The sequence below is a fragment of the Mycteria americana genome, chromosome 3, assembly GCF_035582795.1.
Source record: "Mycteria americana isolate JAX WOST 10 ecotype Jacksonville Zoo and Gardens chromosome 3, USCA_MyAme_1.0, whole genome shotgun sequence".
NCBI classification, from domain to species: Eukaryota; Metazoa; Chordata; class Aves; order Ciconiiformes; family Ciconiidae; genus Mycteria; species Mycteria americana.
This window is the reverse complement of record NC_134367.1, coordinates 2,690,258-2,708,051: the sequence shown is the minus strand read 5'-3', so window position 1 is coordinate 2,708,051 and position 17,794 is coordinate 2,690,258. Positions and strand designations below refer to the sequence as shown.

General features: G+C 40.5%; 1 protein-coding gene across 13 annotated transcripts in view; it reads right to left on the bottom strand.

Moving 5' to 3' along the window:
* HMBOX1 (homeobox containing 1) overlaps positions 1-17,794 on the bottom strand; it is a 124,270-nt gene that overhangs the window by 46,525 nt on the left and 59,951 nt on the right. For all 13 annotated transcript variants that reach the window (XM_075497669.1, XM_075497673.1, XM_075497676.1 and 10 more), the window contains 2 exons: positions 15,976-16,061; positions 6,774-6,884 (listed from right to left, as the gene is read on the bottom strand). In XM_075497669.1, coding sequence (XP_075353784.1) covers positions 6,774-6,884; positions 15,976-16,061 — 197 coding nt within the window. The remainder of the gene's footprint in view (positions 1-6,773; positions 6,885-15,975; positions 16,062-17,794) is intronic.

Sequence of the window (17,794 nt, the reverse complement as noted above, 5' to 3'; positions counted from 1 at the left end):
AAAATGTAAATTTATACCAAAGGTATTTCGATGTGTCCGAAGAGCTGAGTAAATACTTGAAATAGCTCCACCGATAGAAACACACCCTGTGACCTGTGCAAACACGGGCTCCTGAGTGCCAGGTTGCCTGAAAAAGTCACTGAAAGCAGATTAACATCACACCTTTCCTCTTCTGTTCCCCTTCTATGGATATATTTCTCCTTTCAAGAAGTCTGAGCTGGAAAGCATCAAGCAAGAGACAGGACTTGGCACAATGCCCTCAGGAAAGGCCCTTTGAAACTTACCCCTGATTCCTTCCACAACAGCCCCTCAGTTAATAAATCAAGATAAATCAAGACACACTGGGAAACTGATCTTTCATATATCCCTTAGTGAGGATGGGAACCTGGTACAGGACATTAGTACGTAAAACAGGATATGTTCTGAAGGACAGCTTTGTGCTCAGTGACTTCCCCTGGAGGGAAGAAATAGCTGTTCTTGTGTGCAAAAAAATAAAAAAACCCACAGTCGTACGAACAGATAAATCACCACCTATATCCCATATGCATACTGAACTCAACTGGAATTCATGCACTGAACCAGCCTGGATAGATCCAAGAGAAGCAGGCAGCTCTGCTCACAGGAGGAATACAGTATTATGCACACGTAAAAGCAGGGCTGAGACAGCAAATCCCTCTGGGTACACAGACTTGCTCAGAATGGTTAGGATTTAATCATAAAAACATACTGTGTTAGTGAAACGACACTGCTTGTTTAATTTAAAACAGAGTAAAAGGGTTAAGGGAACTTAGAGTTTAACCAATAAACAAATTCCTACAGTTAAAAAGCAAGAAATTAGCTATTTATGCATTTGGCTGTGTTCCTCTCCAGAAATGCACAATGAGTATTTTCCTTACTGCCAGGGGCTTGCATCTGTGTTAGGTAGCAGAGCCCAGAATAATTTAAAAATTTTACCCAGGAGAAGTCTATAGGAAGTGAAGTCCACAATCTCTGCCTTGCATGCACAACGGATGGCGACTCTTACTAATTCCCAGCTAACGAGCCTACACAGATTACTTAGTTTTATTGACACATGAAATATCTCCTATATTGCCAATTTATTGGGAGGCCATCTCAAGGGAAGTTCCTTATCTACATACTTGCACAGTTTAGGGGTCTGGGTCAGTATCAAGTTGCTAGGCTTTAAATACACTTCAAAAAGTAAAAACTTAAAAATTTAAAAAAGAGGCAGGGGAGAACAGGACAAGAAATTAGCTTTCCCTGCATTGTCTTAGCAATGTACTTTCCCTACCTGAGGATTTAATTTCACAGGGAGAGTATAGGAATATCAGTGATGCCTAACATCAAGGTAAGAGACGCAGAGTACTTCCATTAAATTTGCTCGAGATTTTTCAGACAAAGGTTGAAAAAAAAAAAAAAAAAAAATCTGTATTTAAAGCATAAATTTGCTCCTGCTACTGATATGTTCACTTACTGAAGATAAGACGCTTTCTTTGTTTTAGTAGCCTTGCTAGATCAATTTACCTATTTCTCTTTTCTATGGGGTAACATCAATATCAGCAGCAGATAGAGTGAAGTACGCTGAGAATTACAAGCAAGTACCCACCACTGTTCTTGCACACACATAAAGACAGAAGCATCTGAATGCATACAGAGGCCCAAAATGTGCTTGGATGTGCGAGTGGCACAAGCGGTGGACATACGCACTGCTGCCACATTCGATAAGGTAACTATGGAGCTTTTCTTCATCCCTCTCAATTAAGTGAGCACTGGGAAATCCCGTTTACTCTGCTGTTCCAATGCTTCATTGCAATCTTCTCACCACCCAGCTCCACTTCTTTACAACTTAGTAAGTTACATCCTAGTTACTCGGTCAGATTCTTTTCACAAATCCCTCAAACAGCTTTTAAGAAGAAGTGAAACTTCTCTCTTGAGCAGAACGAGTGGAGCAAATGCAGTATGAGATTTTCATCTTAGTATATGCATCAAAAAGCAAGACATCTATAAGGGGTAGAGAGGTGAACCGTCTGGGAAGAACTCCTTTCGCAGAGAAAAATGAAAAGCGACATCTCTCACTACCTGCCAGTGCCGAGCACCTTTTGCAACAATACAGAACTTTCTTTGTGCAAGCTAGTATTTTCTCAAATGAGGGGTATGACTTTGGGGATACTGCAGGGGGGTTTTGGGGAGAGGAGGCAAGAGCGGTGCTCCCCAACTGGAATGCAGCTCTACCTCTGTACTCAAAATGCCTCATGGCGAAGGCCTGCCTTCTCTCAGCACACCCCAGACACTCTCCTGAAGAAAGAGCATTGCTCCTAAAAGCATCACATGCAATTGCTGATCCACATCACATGTCTCAGAGAGGCCCTGCCGTACAGAGGCCATGCACAGAATGGCTGGAGCAAGCCTCAGGCCATCTCCCAGCTCCAAAAAACCATTTAAGTAGCAAGCCTTTGCAGCAAGTACCTATCATATATTATACTGATAAGAACAGATGTCGCGCTTTATTTTTAGCCAGCCTGACCTGAGATCACATGATAAACACCTTTCAGTCACTACTGAGCCAGGCTAGATTTGAATCAGCAGCCTGCACAGCAAAAGGTTCCCTACAGAGCTCACTGCTTGGATGGAAAGGATCAGAGCAGGGACTATTTTCTCTGCAGCTCTGTAAAATAGTAAATCACCAACAATACATTTCCAGTGCAAATCTCGTGGGACATCCAGCCCCTGATTTTTTTTTTTGGTAGGCTTTTCTTTTATAGCTAAACAAGAACTGCTATGGGAATAACACAAGAGATGCTACATCTTGATAATAACTACCTTTCTTTTTCCCTTTTGTTCAAGAAGGAAGAGCACATGGTTTTCTCCAAGGTGACCACAGCTGCCTTCCTATTACAGAAGACTGGCAGAAATAAATATCCAGCCTAAATGGAAACAGTCTGTATCCATCTGTAACTTCAGCACATCATTTCCAGGTGCCAGCTTCAGTTTGCAGTACACAGAGGCAAAAGACATGCTAAAGTTACTGCATAACAAACTTTCCACATTGCCCAAGACCCAGTGCTAGCCAAACTAATCAGGCTAACAACTACCAGTGTAAAAAAAAAAAAATTGTATTTAATTATCTATTTTAAACCCACAGGCTCTGAAAAAAATAATCAGTACATTATAGGACTCTCTGCACTCATATACTGGCTTCTGAAACATATACTATTTATCTACTGCCGAAATGCTCTCAGTCCTCTACAAAACACAAGAGATGTGGTACCAGTCCAAAAAAAGCCTGATCTAAATTAAAAGCATCCCTATTAATTGGATTCAAGACCTTCCAAACACTAGCATTTAGCACTGCCTTCTTCCCTTCAACAAAAAACTGCCTGTCACCCTAATTGGCAACTGTTTCTAGAAAAATTTACAATCGCTGGTACACTGGAATTCACAGCATTGCTATGAACTTTGACATCACTCCTACCAGGAAAACTCTGATCAAGAAATTTTTGAGCAAGATTATTGCATACAGTAGGAAAAGTGGGGATTTTTTCCTGATCCATGAGACTTAAGTCTCTTTTGCAATGTTCCAGTCTGCTGTTGCCTGAACACCCACCAAAGACAGGGGAAATATAGAAAGTACCCATGCAAATAAGCAATCAAAACCCAGCAAACAACAAACAGCACAGTCAAGAGGCCAAAACAAGCTGGCAAGTAACAAACATTACAGAATTGCTGAGTCTCTTCTGTATAGGAGCAACATCTAGCAACATCTCAAGAGCAGCAACGTCTCAAAACTGCCCTAAGGCTCCACAACACGAATTTCTTTGGTTCGATGATGTAGGACTGCTTGTGGATGATTTAAAGTGTTATACAGCACCATTATACATTTGAAAAAGGAAAAATAAAATCTCTTTTGATGTATTTATAAGTCATCTTTTGTCCCCTATATTATTAGAAACTCCTGGTTGGGTGCAGTATATAAGCATAGTAAAAGACAGCCCCTGCTGTGAGGACCTTACAGGCAAGGCAGGCAAATCATACACAGGAAAATGGTCTCATCTTTACCTAGGAGATGGGAAAGCGAGGTGCGAAGGTGAAATGATTTGCTAAGAGTCATGCAGAAAAACTGGCAGAGCCAAGGAAAGACTACAGGTCTGCCAAGTGATCTCCAGTCCTTTCCTCACAAAAAAACTATTCTTTCTTTACAGTTCATAAATTGATCATGTCTGGTGTCCTAGCGCTTCAAAACTGTTTCAATTTTAAGCAAAAGTTTTCTTTCCATTACTACACAAACAAATTCAGTCAGAAAAGGACTTACTCTGAAGATCCAGTTTTCCAAAATAAGGAATTAAAGAAATGGGGGAACTAAAAGTTCCCAAAGACCTCACTTTGCCCATTGGTAAGTCAAATGCGTAGGTGCTTCTGCGCAGACATGACTCTATCACTCAAAGGAGAACGACTGAGATTTTATTCCCAGCAGCTGGAATTGGAAAAGATGGGATATATGAGACTAGAAAGCCGAACGTTACTTCCTAGAAAGTGAGCGAATGACACATGCTGGTCATTTAATCTCTTAAGTTTCTTCAAAGGAGGACAACCTTTTACACTCTACAGAGAGTGCAGTGATGGCATCACTTCCTTGTGAACATGGCAGGAGGCTCTACTGAGTTCCTTATTTTCTGACTATAAAGAAGGCAGCAGAACGGCTAGTCGAGTCTACTACTGTAAGTAGTATCCAAAACTTAGGCTCCAAATTGGTTTTATAACAGTAATTTAAATCCAGGATGCTTTGGACAAGGTTGGTACCTTCCTTAATACACTGTATACACTTGCAGATATGCATGTTGATTACTTCTTGGCTAGCCAGTCTGACCTGCAATATAGTAGATGGCAACAATTCAAAGCAGTGGATTATCCTACGATAAAGAACACAACCATTTTCCTCACGTAGACTTTTCCAACAGCTACGGGAAAACTGAGAGTTCCCCCCTTTACCTCAGCCTCTAAAAAGAAATCAAACGTTATTTGGCTCTAAAGGGAATTTAAGTGCATCCAAATAAGTTCCTTGGCATAGGCAGAGGAGCCATTTTGCTTTTACGCTTCTTAAAAATGCTGTATGAGATCTCTCATTTGAAAAAAGGTTAAACTCAAACAACCACTCTTCAATAAATTTTTCCATGTGTGTATAAAGAAAAGTGAAAAAGACCTCAGCAAGACAGTGCACCAGAAAAGTAGAGGATAACGTCGATTCATTTCAATTTAAGCCATAACCTTCAGTGTTGCTAGTCCTCCTTCCTTAGACACTGCTCAACAGCGAAAGGACAAACAAGATGTGAGCTTGTGGATATGGGGAAAGAAAGAAGGCTAAGAGGAAGAAGTAAAGATTTTAGTTCTAAGTTTGACAAGGCTTCTCTTATCCCAGCACAGAATACTATTTCTTAAACAGCTCCAAACGATATTGGAAAGATGTGAGGCTATAGGAAAGATCCACACATCAGTTTTCATCATTAGGAGAGGACTTCTGGGTTTTTATTTCCAAAATACACCTTCCAGAAAACTTCTAGTTCTCTCCACTGTTTTGGAGGCAATACCTTCCATCAAAGGGAAATGGCTGAGAGTTACTTCGTAGGGTACAAACTTGAGGCTTTCAAAGCAGCTGATACCGAACGGTTGTATCCAGTAACTTTGCTGATCCTTAGTATGACAATTCCAGCTACTGCAAAATCAAGGCTTCTCAGCGATCCCTGCAGCTTGTCAGCACCTCACAACCCTTGGCACTTTCATTCTTTAAAGCAATTTTCTAGACGCTTAACAGAAAGGACAGGCTCAGCTGTGGCTTTGAACCCACCCAACTTTAAGCTAAAGTATTCTCAGGCCAACTGACAGCTGGAGCCTCTTGATTTTCAGCTTACACACAAAGCAGAAGTTTTGAGGATTTGTTTTCACTGGAATTTGTCTTAACAGAATTCTAGATAATGAAGCCAAGTTCACATTAGAGAGCCTGAGTCTTAAATTCCTTAAAACAATTACACATTTAATTTAATCATGCCATTGTTTAAAGGAAATTAAACGTAAATATTTTGATCTTTACAATAAAACTGCTAAAGGGAAAAATAAGAACTGTGGTCAAAAAAAAAAAAATCTATGGAGAAGAACAATGCAAGGAAATTAATTCAGCTGATTTTGAAGATTGCTGGTTAGTTAAAGATAATGAGGAGCTTTACTTCTCTTTTTATACTTAAGATCTATTTTGAGATTTGGAGAAGCAGGTGGGATTTGACAGACACGTCTCAAACTTATCACTGTAACTATCAACATCCTATCCATGAGCTTGAGATCCAACCCCAAACCCTCTGAAGTTATCCTGAAGTTCCTCTCTGCTGAAATGTGGGGGGTTTTGCTGCAACTTTATATTATGCAGCCATTATTAATGTTTTTTATCTGGTCATTCTTAAGAGCCTCAGCATATATTTCATGTTAGCTGACTACAGCTTCACTGACTGCTTCCGATTCCCAGAGTTAGCTAGCGGTGGGAGGACAGGGCAAGTAACCATGACCAAGGAGCTGGACAGACAGCTATGGATGAGTCAGCTCTGGATCATTTGCTGCAAAGCAAAGCACAGATTTGTTCCTACCCTCCTAAAAAGTAAACTGGTCAGAGGGAATACCTCTTCAGTACACCAGACCAAGAAGTAAATGATCAATGATAATAAAATCCAGTGACAAAAGGCTTCTTTTCCATAAATAAAACAGCAGGAGATGTTTAGGCTGTATTTGTTTACCAGGATTTGTCTTCTCAAGCTGGTACCATCTGTAAAATGCCCTTTTCTTTTGTTCACTCAGGTCCGACCCCTGCTGCAACAGCCAATGGGAGATCCGGCTCTGACTGATACCTGTAAAAAAAACAGAACAAAACAAAAAAAAGAGAGAGGAAGAGAAAACTTGTTCTTTTAAAAACATTTTTAAGTGCTTTATATACTGATAAAAGGTGTTGTCTTACAAAGCCCAGGAACTTATCATGTTTCAATCATCGAAAAAGCAGAGAGTTCAAGCTTCCCCGCCCCATCCCTAACTGCTTTAACTCCTCCCTGTTGTTATTTTCAACCTTACTCAAGGTACATCCTGGAATCAGCACAATCAACCTACAAGCAAAGAGGGTACAAACTGGGAAGCCACATCTACCACTGACTTGAACTGTCCACAACATCCCTGACTCTTAAATTTCTTCATCTGTGAAATGGGAACAAGTCCCTTACCCACTATTATATATAACTAATGATAGTTAGGAGATCATTATCCTTCGATGCTTGAATAAGAAGGGAGATAAACACAGAAACAGTTTATGTGATATAGATCAAATCAGCCCAGAAATGGAGCAAGCCAACTATCAGCAGCTAAAACAACGGCCAGAAAACAAAACAGAAAGGGCAGCTGTCTGTCAGCAAAGCAGGATTCAAGCTCGAGGTATCCAGACAAGATTAAGGACAAAAAGTTCCAGAGTTTTTAGAGCAAAACTTCTAAGAAAACAGTAAAAGGGGAAAAAACCCTAGATGTTAATACACTTATTTCCAAAGCATGACACTGAATGAAGGATCAATGCAGAAAGGGAAAAGAAGTGATTAGAAGGAGAGGAACCAAATAAAGCAAGAGGTTTAAAAGTGCACTAGGAGGGAACTGTAGGTTCATTTGAAAACATCAAAAAATATGTAGTTTGCTGAATAACTGGAGCTGTACTTCAGGTAGGAGGACTCCCTGTGCTTTCCACAAGGCTCTGCAGCTATCAGAAAGGGTTAACGACATCTAAACTCTCCTGAGAACCAAAGTTTTAGGAGGTGCTCCAAGTAACAATATACTGCTGAACACCACCTGTGCCACCACCTGCTTGGTGATAATACTGAGGCAGGTAGAAGGCTGGTTTTCACACAGAAACCGAACTACCTCTCCCCTCTTGAGATACATCAAGGTTTTATAAGATCTCATAATCATATTTAACTGATGAAAAACAACCCCCTGTAGTTTTACCACTTCTAACAGAGGGTTTTTTACTATGCTTTTTTTGCATTGAACACAGAAACGAGTTAACTTTAGAATGATTAAATTTGTCTCTCAGGTGTCATATTCAGGTGGGTTTACTCCAAACAGATTTTTAAAATCATGGGGTTTATGCTCTTAACTGTTCTTCCTTATACAGAATTCCAGAGCCTATGAAGTTTTAATTGTCCTGGGGAAAAGGGATAGGTGTGTTTTGTTTCGAGTACAGAAGCTTACTGCTATTCAACAGAGGTCTGCCCACAACACGTACCCTGGTTTGGTTTTGTTTCCCGTACATCTATTGATCTTCTTAACATCCGCTCCCAGAGACAGCCTTTGCCCAACAACTGAAAGAGTTCAGAAACAGCTGGGGCAGTCAAGAATTGACTACCCCCAGGGCCCACATCGGGATAGATAATCGAGTTTATACTGCTAGGGAAGTGGAATTATTCAAGCAAACACAAACCTTAGATTCTGCCAAGTTTACATCAAGTAACTGTGGAAGCATACAAGTTAATACCAAAAAGTCAATATAAGTTGATAAAACTCTCCGTCCCAAAACAAGGCTTCAGTCTAGTTGAAATCATGCAATCTAGATGCCTGATCGCCAGTGAAAAGACCAAGTTTTGAAAATTTGCAGCTCTTCACCTACTCTGATGATTTATAAAAGCCATTTCTTTCACGCAGTGCTGTGGGACACAAATGTTTGTGTGTCACTGCTTTTGGCTGCATGGCTCCTATTAATCAATGGGTAACAGCACCATTAATTTACTTGTTTACTACAGTCCACTTACACTTATTGCAGTGAATTAGCGTTTGTTGAGTGTTCGGATAACAACGCAAGATATAAATGCAAAGCATTATTAGATAAAAATTATAAATAGAGATTAAATATCTTCAAACAAGAGTTGTAGAGCGGAAAATCCAAATTCTGCTCAAGAGGCTGCCTGATACTGTCATAAAGTGGTACAGATGTTAGCCACTTCAAACAATGTGCTCAAGACAAAGCAAAGGAGCAGGAGCCAAGAGATTCAAGCTGTGTATTGCCATGTCCACATTTGACTCATTGCGAGTCCTCGCAGTTTATAAAGTCACTCCTGCAAAATGGCGCTTTGTAAAGGACATTGAGATGTACAGATTCAACGAATGCACTACAAATTCTCAGTACATTATTATTTGACTACAGTATCTTACGAATAGCACTGCAGTCCATAGCATTTTTTGCCTTAGCAAAAAGCCCATGCCCATTTTGCTCTTTGGCTAGCAAACTTCTATAGCAATGCTGCAAACCCAGATAACGTGTCAGGTACAGCTTAGGCAGCTGATCTTGCTTATGGTCATAGAAATTTAGCAGATGACCTCTAGAAGACACCTGAAGTCCCATTTGCTATCATTGTTTTCTGTTTTTTATTATTCTCTTTCCCCATTTCAGAGATCTGTGGTGAGAGCTGAGCTTCTTAAAGGTTTCCTCTACCTATACCATTTGTCCTCTTTTTAAGATATAAAATATCTTTCATCTGTACATCAGCTGGGTTTAGAGGCCCCAAAACTGTATATTCCATCAGCTTGACTGATACAAGGTCACACGCAAAGGCCGTAGCAGAAGAATTGATCCAGAATCTCCTAGATCCCAGTACAGTGTCTTAATCACAAACCCATCCTTCACCCCTTTCAATTTAAAAAAAAAACCCAAATTGTCACATCAGAGTTTCTTGCATCTCAAGTGGGTTTTATACAGTTGACTCATAGGGACAATGACTAGTACTACCACCAGTACCATCCTGTCACATTGTCTGTAATCATGCTACTTTAGGAAATTGCACTGGCAGGAAAAAAGAAATCATCCTGCTGCCAGAAGCAGATTAATGAAATAAGTTCTCTGGAGTACTGAAAATCCAGCTGTCTTGAGGAAATTCACTCCGCAGACCTCAAGGAAGACTGCCATCCTCTGGGCTCAGCATCAGCAGGGACACAAACACACTGTAATGAGCACAACTAGTTTTCTCACAGAAAATACTGAAGAAAGGAAGTGGTAATCACAAGGATTACAGCAATTCAAATGTTGACTTCTTGTGCCACACGTCACTCCTTCCCATAGCAGGTTACACTTCCTAATTATATACAAAATGGAGATGACAGTACACACAGGCTCTTCTGGCCAAGCACCACTCTCTCCTACATAAATTATTTGGGGAAAAAGTTTCCCTTTCAAATACATAAAAGAAACGGCAAAATGCATCATCAAGAGAAGGCAACTGGTATCTGCAGTTCAAATCCGCTCATAACCCTCAAAACTGCTATTCATCAACTCTTTGGTAACTGGCTTTCACCTTCACAGATAAATTTGTTCAGCGACTCTACTTTGCATTTCTTTAATGTTTCTTTCAAGAGAGATTTTTAGAAGCACCTGGAATACGTCAGATTTGGAGAAGAAAGTGACTGACTGTGTTTTAATTCCTCAGTTTGTAAGCAAAGTCCTAGATTCATATAATACGTGCTTGCAAAGGACATCTATCAATTTAGGAGATTAGCAAAGCTTGTTTACAGAAAACCTGCAAAGATCAAAATCATAGAAAAACAAATCTTTCCCCGTGTTGTCATGAGTAATAAAAAAAGAAAAAGGAAGGAAAATGTTTTTCAAAATCCAGTTTCTTGCCATTTCAGATGATCAGTAATTCAGTAATTTTCCGAATTCTCTTCACAATGGAACTAGTTGAGTTTCACTTTCTTTGTATTTGCATTTGCTCAGCATCCCTGTGTGTAGATTCCAAACCTTAAGGGATTTTATTTATGTTACAGCAGTGCTTCAAGGCTGCCCTCCACCGCACTAGATGCTGTGTGTGTTTAGCATAATATAAAGCTAAGTCCTGAAGATCCCATATCAATTAAGACAGAGACAGTAGGACAGGGCTGAATTGTACAAGCAGAATAATTGGGAAGGTTAGTGGAACCGCACACTGGAAAGCTCTATTTGTTATGTTTTGGGGAAGAAAAAAAAAAAAAAAAAAAAAAAGACCTCTGCATTTTATTGTTGTTGGTTTTGGTTGTGTGTTTTTTTTTTTTTTTTAATGGCTGGTTTAGTTTTTATGGTACTAGCCTAAGAACTGAGAAATCTGAATTCAAATTCCTGCTCTGCCACAGACTGCTTCCACTGTGACCTCAGGAAAGTAAGTTTTTTCATTCCTTCACTCCCTATGTGTTAAAAAAAAAAAATGGAAAAGGTAGTATTTCCAAACCTCGCAGAGGCATCATCCATCAAAGCATTCAGCCTGGCTGCAAAGGGCTCATCTCTGTATAGTCCTCCCTCTCTCCTTTACTGTAGTACGTAACAGAAAGATGTTAGTTTCTGAAAACATTTCCACTCCCCTTCATCTACATTTGGAAGCTGAGAGACAGCGTCTCTTATTAAATTTACATTTATCTCTTTATCCTTTGCCTTCTGACCATAACTTACTTGGCACCCAGATACAATTCTGGTGGCAATTAAAGCAAATTGCAGCACACGACTTCAAATTACTGTTGATAAAAATTTGGCATCTCACCTGCCACATGTAGGGCTAAATACCCACCCCCGAGTAAGCTGCAGCTATGTTAAAAGGAGCTTCAAATAACAAGATAGGAAATTCAGCAGGAACTATTATTAGCTCCTGTTTATACTGTCATTTTTCTTATCAGTAGGAGATTATTTATACAGAGCCCAACCCAAGTGCTTCTTGTTTATCTTATTACAGACACCATTAAAAAAGTTTCTATAAAAAGCAGCTCCTGTATTTAGGACCAGCACTAATAAGTGTTATGCTAGGTTTTTGCTTCTTATCAATCATTCCTTTATTTTCAAGTCACCATTTAATACTCTGTTACTATTTTCCAATCTGCCCTCTTCTCTCAGTACACAAGGCAGCCCTGTAGAATGTCTTCCAGGTTTAATTCTCCCTGTCACATTCATTATCTAAATGACTTTTAAAGTTTCTGGTAATTCATAAAGAGTAAGAGAGCCTAAAAAATTGTTTTACTGCAACAGCTGACTTTACCCTTCAGCTCCGTGTTCCTCTCTCACGTACCCTCCCTCTCCATCACTTCCCATCCCCTTGCGCTGCAGCACAGGAAAAACAAAAGGAAAAGCCGTTTACTGTTGCAGAGTCTGGAAGTCCAATGCTGCTCAGTGTGCTTTGAGGAATATACATCAGACACCATTCTGTAAGTGCATTGCAATATTAGAATTAAGATGAGAAAAAGGTGAAATACTTCGGAATGAAATCCTATAAATGGCTTGAAGAATTAGCAAAATAAGGTAAAGTGGAAGTTTCCAGGGGCAGAAGTTGCAGCAGAGGTTCCTGCACCAAGGACAGAACATGACAAGATGTAGAATGGGGACAAATACGATCATGAGCACAGGGGAAACATTACATTCTTGGATTAGCTCATCAGAGACCTGCAATTTGAAGACATGCAAATACATTGTTTTAGCTAAAGTTCATCACTTATGTGTCCAGTTTGGCCAACTTCAAATCCAGCTGTAATTAAGAAAAGGAAGCAAAGTTTTAGGTTCCTAGCTAAAGGTCTAATATCACTCTGTTCAGATGCACTATTACTCCTTTCCCCTCTCCATGCCATTCTCCCCTCCCATTACACACACACACAAACATGCACACACAATCTTTTTAGAGTAGTAAAGAAATTGGTAGAGATTGAAAGGAGAAAGTTGACAGCATGGGTAACCAAGCCAAACAACTCTCCTTCTGGACAGAGCCAGCCATAAATTTTTCATTTCATTTCTTTCTTGCCTCTCTTCCCAGGGCAGAAGAGATGAATGCTAAAAGCTGAGGCCACACTACTCTGCATTTATTTCAAGTGCTAAACAAATGACTTCCAGCTGATGCAGGGTGGTAGCCAGTGGATGGGCAAGTCAAATATGCCCAACATCTGCAGCACAGCCTCCAGAAACACCTTGCTATGCTTGTGTTACAACAAACGGTGATGGATGCTGTAAGCACACGGGCCTCTGTGGCTTGCTGATCTGTTCTTTGCAGAATTGCCCTTTTCACGCTCTTTCACAGCCTCTTTGTTGGCCAGAACAGGGTTCCACCTCGATGTGCAATATAATAAAGAGGACCCTGAGACATGGATCACTGGAGGCTGAACAGTATTCTGAAAAGGTATCACTTCACTCTCATAGTCCTCCCCTACGCCATCTGCTACAGACCACTCTTTGGATTTTATTTATCTATTTTTTTTCTCTTGTTTACTGAATGACTTACAGAACTGCTCTACCAGTAAGACTAAGCCTGTAAACACTGAGATGATACCATTTGGGATCATATATTCTGCTAAGTATTACCTTTGTCTATACAAACTGCTTTTTTTAATGAACCAAAAGTGGTTTCCAGGCCTTCCTTGGGAGCCTGTTTCACAGCTGAATGGGAAGGGATGTTAGATACATCTGAAGCATACGCAAGTCAACTAGCACTCATCAGGCCTAAGACAACTCTGGAAGTGAGAGCCCTAGGACACATGCTTTCTGCTCTGGGTCTCTGTCCCGAGCTATTTTCAGTCACTCTTCACCGTACTGTGCTTTTGAAAGGAAGCTGATGTTTCTCCCGGTAGTGCTGAGCACACTCTTTAATCTGGTCCCTTCAAACATCTCTTTGAGATGTACTATTTCTTTCAGATAAGCCATAACTATGTACTTAATAGTGGCACATAAGCACTACGCATCTGCTTACACAAGGCTGTGGGTTATATTTAAAATGAATCAGCTCCCGTAGACCTTCCCACCGAGCATATGGAGGATGACACAGTTCAACTGCAAAGGGTAGCGGGAGGAAGAGACTGGTGCGTCACAGTGCAGCGCAAGCCTTGCAGCTATCTCTGCTTGAGAAACGGCATCATGTGCAAAATAGCACTTTGTGTTCTTATTTAAAAGGTCCGTGGAAACACTACTGGGTCAGCTGCAAAAGGACGTAGCCATTTAACCTTTAGATCTACCTGGTTCCCCATTGATTTGACTTGAAAACAAGAAATTATCACAGTGTCATTAGTTCAGTCTTCGTTCTGTCCCACTGACAGCCTAGAGACATCTAGTAATATTTTCTCTGATCGCTGTGAGTGCGCATTCTGGATTCCCCCCCGTGTTACGCAGAAGGGTTGAGTGGGACGGGTGTGAAACTTAGTCAACCGTGTTCGAAGTGGACGGTGCCATTTACTCACAGAAGGCACAGCCAGGCAAAGACAGTGAAAGCTCCCAAAGGCTAAATGCCAACTTAATGACTTTAACAACTGAAATCCAAGAGAGTAGATTGAGGATGGAAGGAGCAAAATGACCAGGTGTGAAGCTTGACTTTGCTACAGTCTGCCTGCAGGGGTATCAAGACATGCACCAAGACAGCAGGCTAATTATAGTTATAGCAGTTCCTTTTACTGATACAGACTCTGTCTTAGATTTGGTGGGGTGATTCTGATTCAACGGCCCTGCATGCAGTAGTCCCACTGACCAAAAAAAAAAATATGCTGACTTGTTTTGGAAAGACTTCTCTTTCTGCAATTTTCTCCTCTTTACATTACTTCTCTTGAAGGGGAAGCTAGTGACTTGCTGGTTGACGTGAAGGGTGTTATACAGAGGTTATGTCAGAGATGGGTTATTACAGGACTACGTTCAGGCAAGGACTGCACAAAAGTAGCGGAGCGACGCACTAACTACCAAAACTTCAGAGTTCAGGTACAATTTAAGCAACTAGACTTAGCATTTAATTTTTGAAGTACTAGTGCTAACATCTGACAAGGCTAATAACATTCCTTAGAGTTACACAAAACGTTAATCTCATGATTTTACAGATGAAATTGAAACCAGGGAAGGACAAATAATTTCGCCCAAGATCACAGAGAAGAGTTGGAGACGTGGAAGGAATTCCTGGCTCCACGGCTCAAACACCCATTTCTGCCTGCCTATCTCAACTGCTAGCGTGTCTGCAAACCCAGATCCCCCAGACAGATGGGTTCTTATGACATTTCAAATACTGGAAATATCATAAAAGAACAACTTCCCTCCTGCTGGTTTGGCATTCCTAGTCATCAAGGAACCTTAAAAATGATCTATTTCAAGGTCTTTATGCAAGCTTGGGTTTAAAAATAAGTAAATGTTACAGGAATAACATAGGTTTGAGCTATCTGTATTTTATCATCAAGTCTTCATCCTAAATATGCTACCAGCTACGCTGTTCCGGACAAGCAGTGTGAGCCTGTAAAGGAGAACTAACAGCACCCCACCCCATGGAGGAGCAGTAAGACTTTGTTAGTCCTTGTGTAATGCTCTGGAAACACACCCAAGGAAGAAGTGCTATCACTGCTGTCTGTTCACTTGTCCTGAATGTGAAAGAGAGAAGGTACAGGGCAGAGGGCAAAAAGAGAACTACTTCCCCTTCTAGGTAAAATCTGGGCTAATATGGTCATCCCCTCAACCCTCACATCTGATTCTCATTAATCGTGACTCAAAGGCAAGTGATTGAAAAACTTCAAACTATCATAATCTGACTCCTGGATGTAGTGATACCAGCTGTAGCTGCGTCTCCTGGCTATTCATATACATTTTATAACATAAATACATATTATATCTCTTTCGCCATACATAGAGACGCACTCAACAAACAATTTAAGAATTAAGGAAAACTGTTTTCATTTTAAGATAAGAACTTCGGGCTTATTATAATGCTGTAAAATAAAATCTGCTAGCACAAGCCACAAAAAAAGAAAAAAAAAAAGAAAAAGTGATTCACTGGGGAAGTGCCATGATGTGCGGGACAATGGGTCTTAAATCAAAGGCATACATTATCATGACTAAGCTGACAGATCTGCACTGCAATGCAGAAAGCCAAGCAATATTCCAACATCTGCACCGTGCACAGACAGGCAGTTAGACACGGTTTCCCAAAATGAAGAAAGGGCTCCCCGAGCTCTTACCTGTTACCTGTGCAACAACTGCTTGGGAAATTCTCCGATTGGCTAGGAAGGCTTTGATTTCCTCCTTTATCACACTGCTGTCCCTCCTACCAAAACAAAAAAAACAAAAGAACACACACAAAGATGGACAGACCAAAGTGCACTTTGAAGATGCAAAATGGCTTTATTTCCTTTATTTAGGGGACAAGGAGTAGGGAAGGCAGGCATTAAAAGAGTCAAAAGTGTCTCACCGGTGGACACTTCTTTTAACAAGTGTCACGTTTGATCAAAGTACCCTAGCAGGAGAATGGATGACTCATGTCCTATATAATTCATATTAGGTGCAGCACCGCCATATGGAATGTACAAAGTTTCATTACACAGGGATGAATAAATCTCTCATACCAGCATAAAAACCTCAGCCATAAAAATGAGGCACAAAAATAAAAAATAAAGGATAGCAGGGTCTGCATGGGTAGCTGAATATACATACACAAACCTTCTCCAACCTTTCAAGGAAAAGACCCAAAGGAGAAAAGATTTTGCAACCTCTGTCCCCCACCCCTACTTCCTCAGTCCACAGCTTGCACTGAATGAACAAGTGCCAGTTATTTAAAGCCTTTGTATGATTTTTACAAGGTGTGTAAAGGTAGTTCGGAAGGGACTAAAACCGTGCTAAAAAGAAAATAATTTGGAGGTTGCATAGGGACTGTGATATACAGCAAGTTCCAATTGCAGTAAACACATACTTTTCCCTCCTCTTCCTCAGAAGGGCAGACAATTAAAACCAGACTTTATTAGGCTTTATTATTTGGTAATTTCCCTTCCCCTTCTCCCCTCCTGCCGCAGCAGCATTCAAGCTTGCAAATGTAAATGCAAAATAAATGCTATGTTGTGGGTTCATTTTTATTTCGGTACCCAACACTCATCTTCCATATGCCTGCAAATAAAAGTAGTTTCAGTTTAAATAAGCACTAAAAGCATTACCTGAGACTTATTGCACAGGAACCCAAAACTCAAAGGAACGATTAAACTTCAGCAATGGGAACTCCTGCACACTGCTATACTCACCACCTTCCTGCATTATTCCATTATCCTGCAGCAGACAGTAGATGAGGTTGATCAGCTTTTCTTACTGCTCATCTCTCATCCTGTCCCCCAAAAGCCATACCTTTACCCTAAATCTCCAAACTACTTCAAACATTATTTTCATCCTGGAGCTTATGGACCCTAGTTCTCTCCTAGGTACTTCATAAATGTTATGATTTTGGGGAAAAAAGACATTCCAACGTTATGACCAAAATTGTTTTGAGACATTTGGCCTTTCCTCTTATTTCTTTTTGCTATCAGGCCCACTGGCTCCGACTTTCATCCTCAGTGGTATAATCCCCTCCTTTCATCTTCGCCATAATGCTGAAAAGGAAGCCGCTAAAAGTAAAGGAAGGTCAGTCTGGAAAAAAAACCCCAACTGGCTCTCACTGAAGACTTCTGCTTCTTCTTTATTATTTGTATTTTCCTATGCCAATCTGCAGACTGTGCAAATCCCAGAGAGAGTCAGCCCCTGCCACAAACTATAAACAGATAACATACATGCTCTGCAGATCCCAGTGGAAAGCATTAACCAAGCACATTCCCTGCTCCGCCTATATAGGGAAGGAAATACAACTGGTATGAAGTAGTGGAGGAGCAGTCATGGGAATTGACAATCAGTCAGCAGTCTTCTGAATAACAGTAGGGTGGAAAATTAGTGCACTAACATCAATTTCAATTTTTGGTACAGCATGGGAAAAAATATTTCAGTAGTAAAACAAATTGTGGGATACCCACACACGGCCAGGGG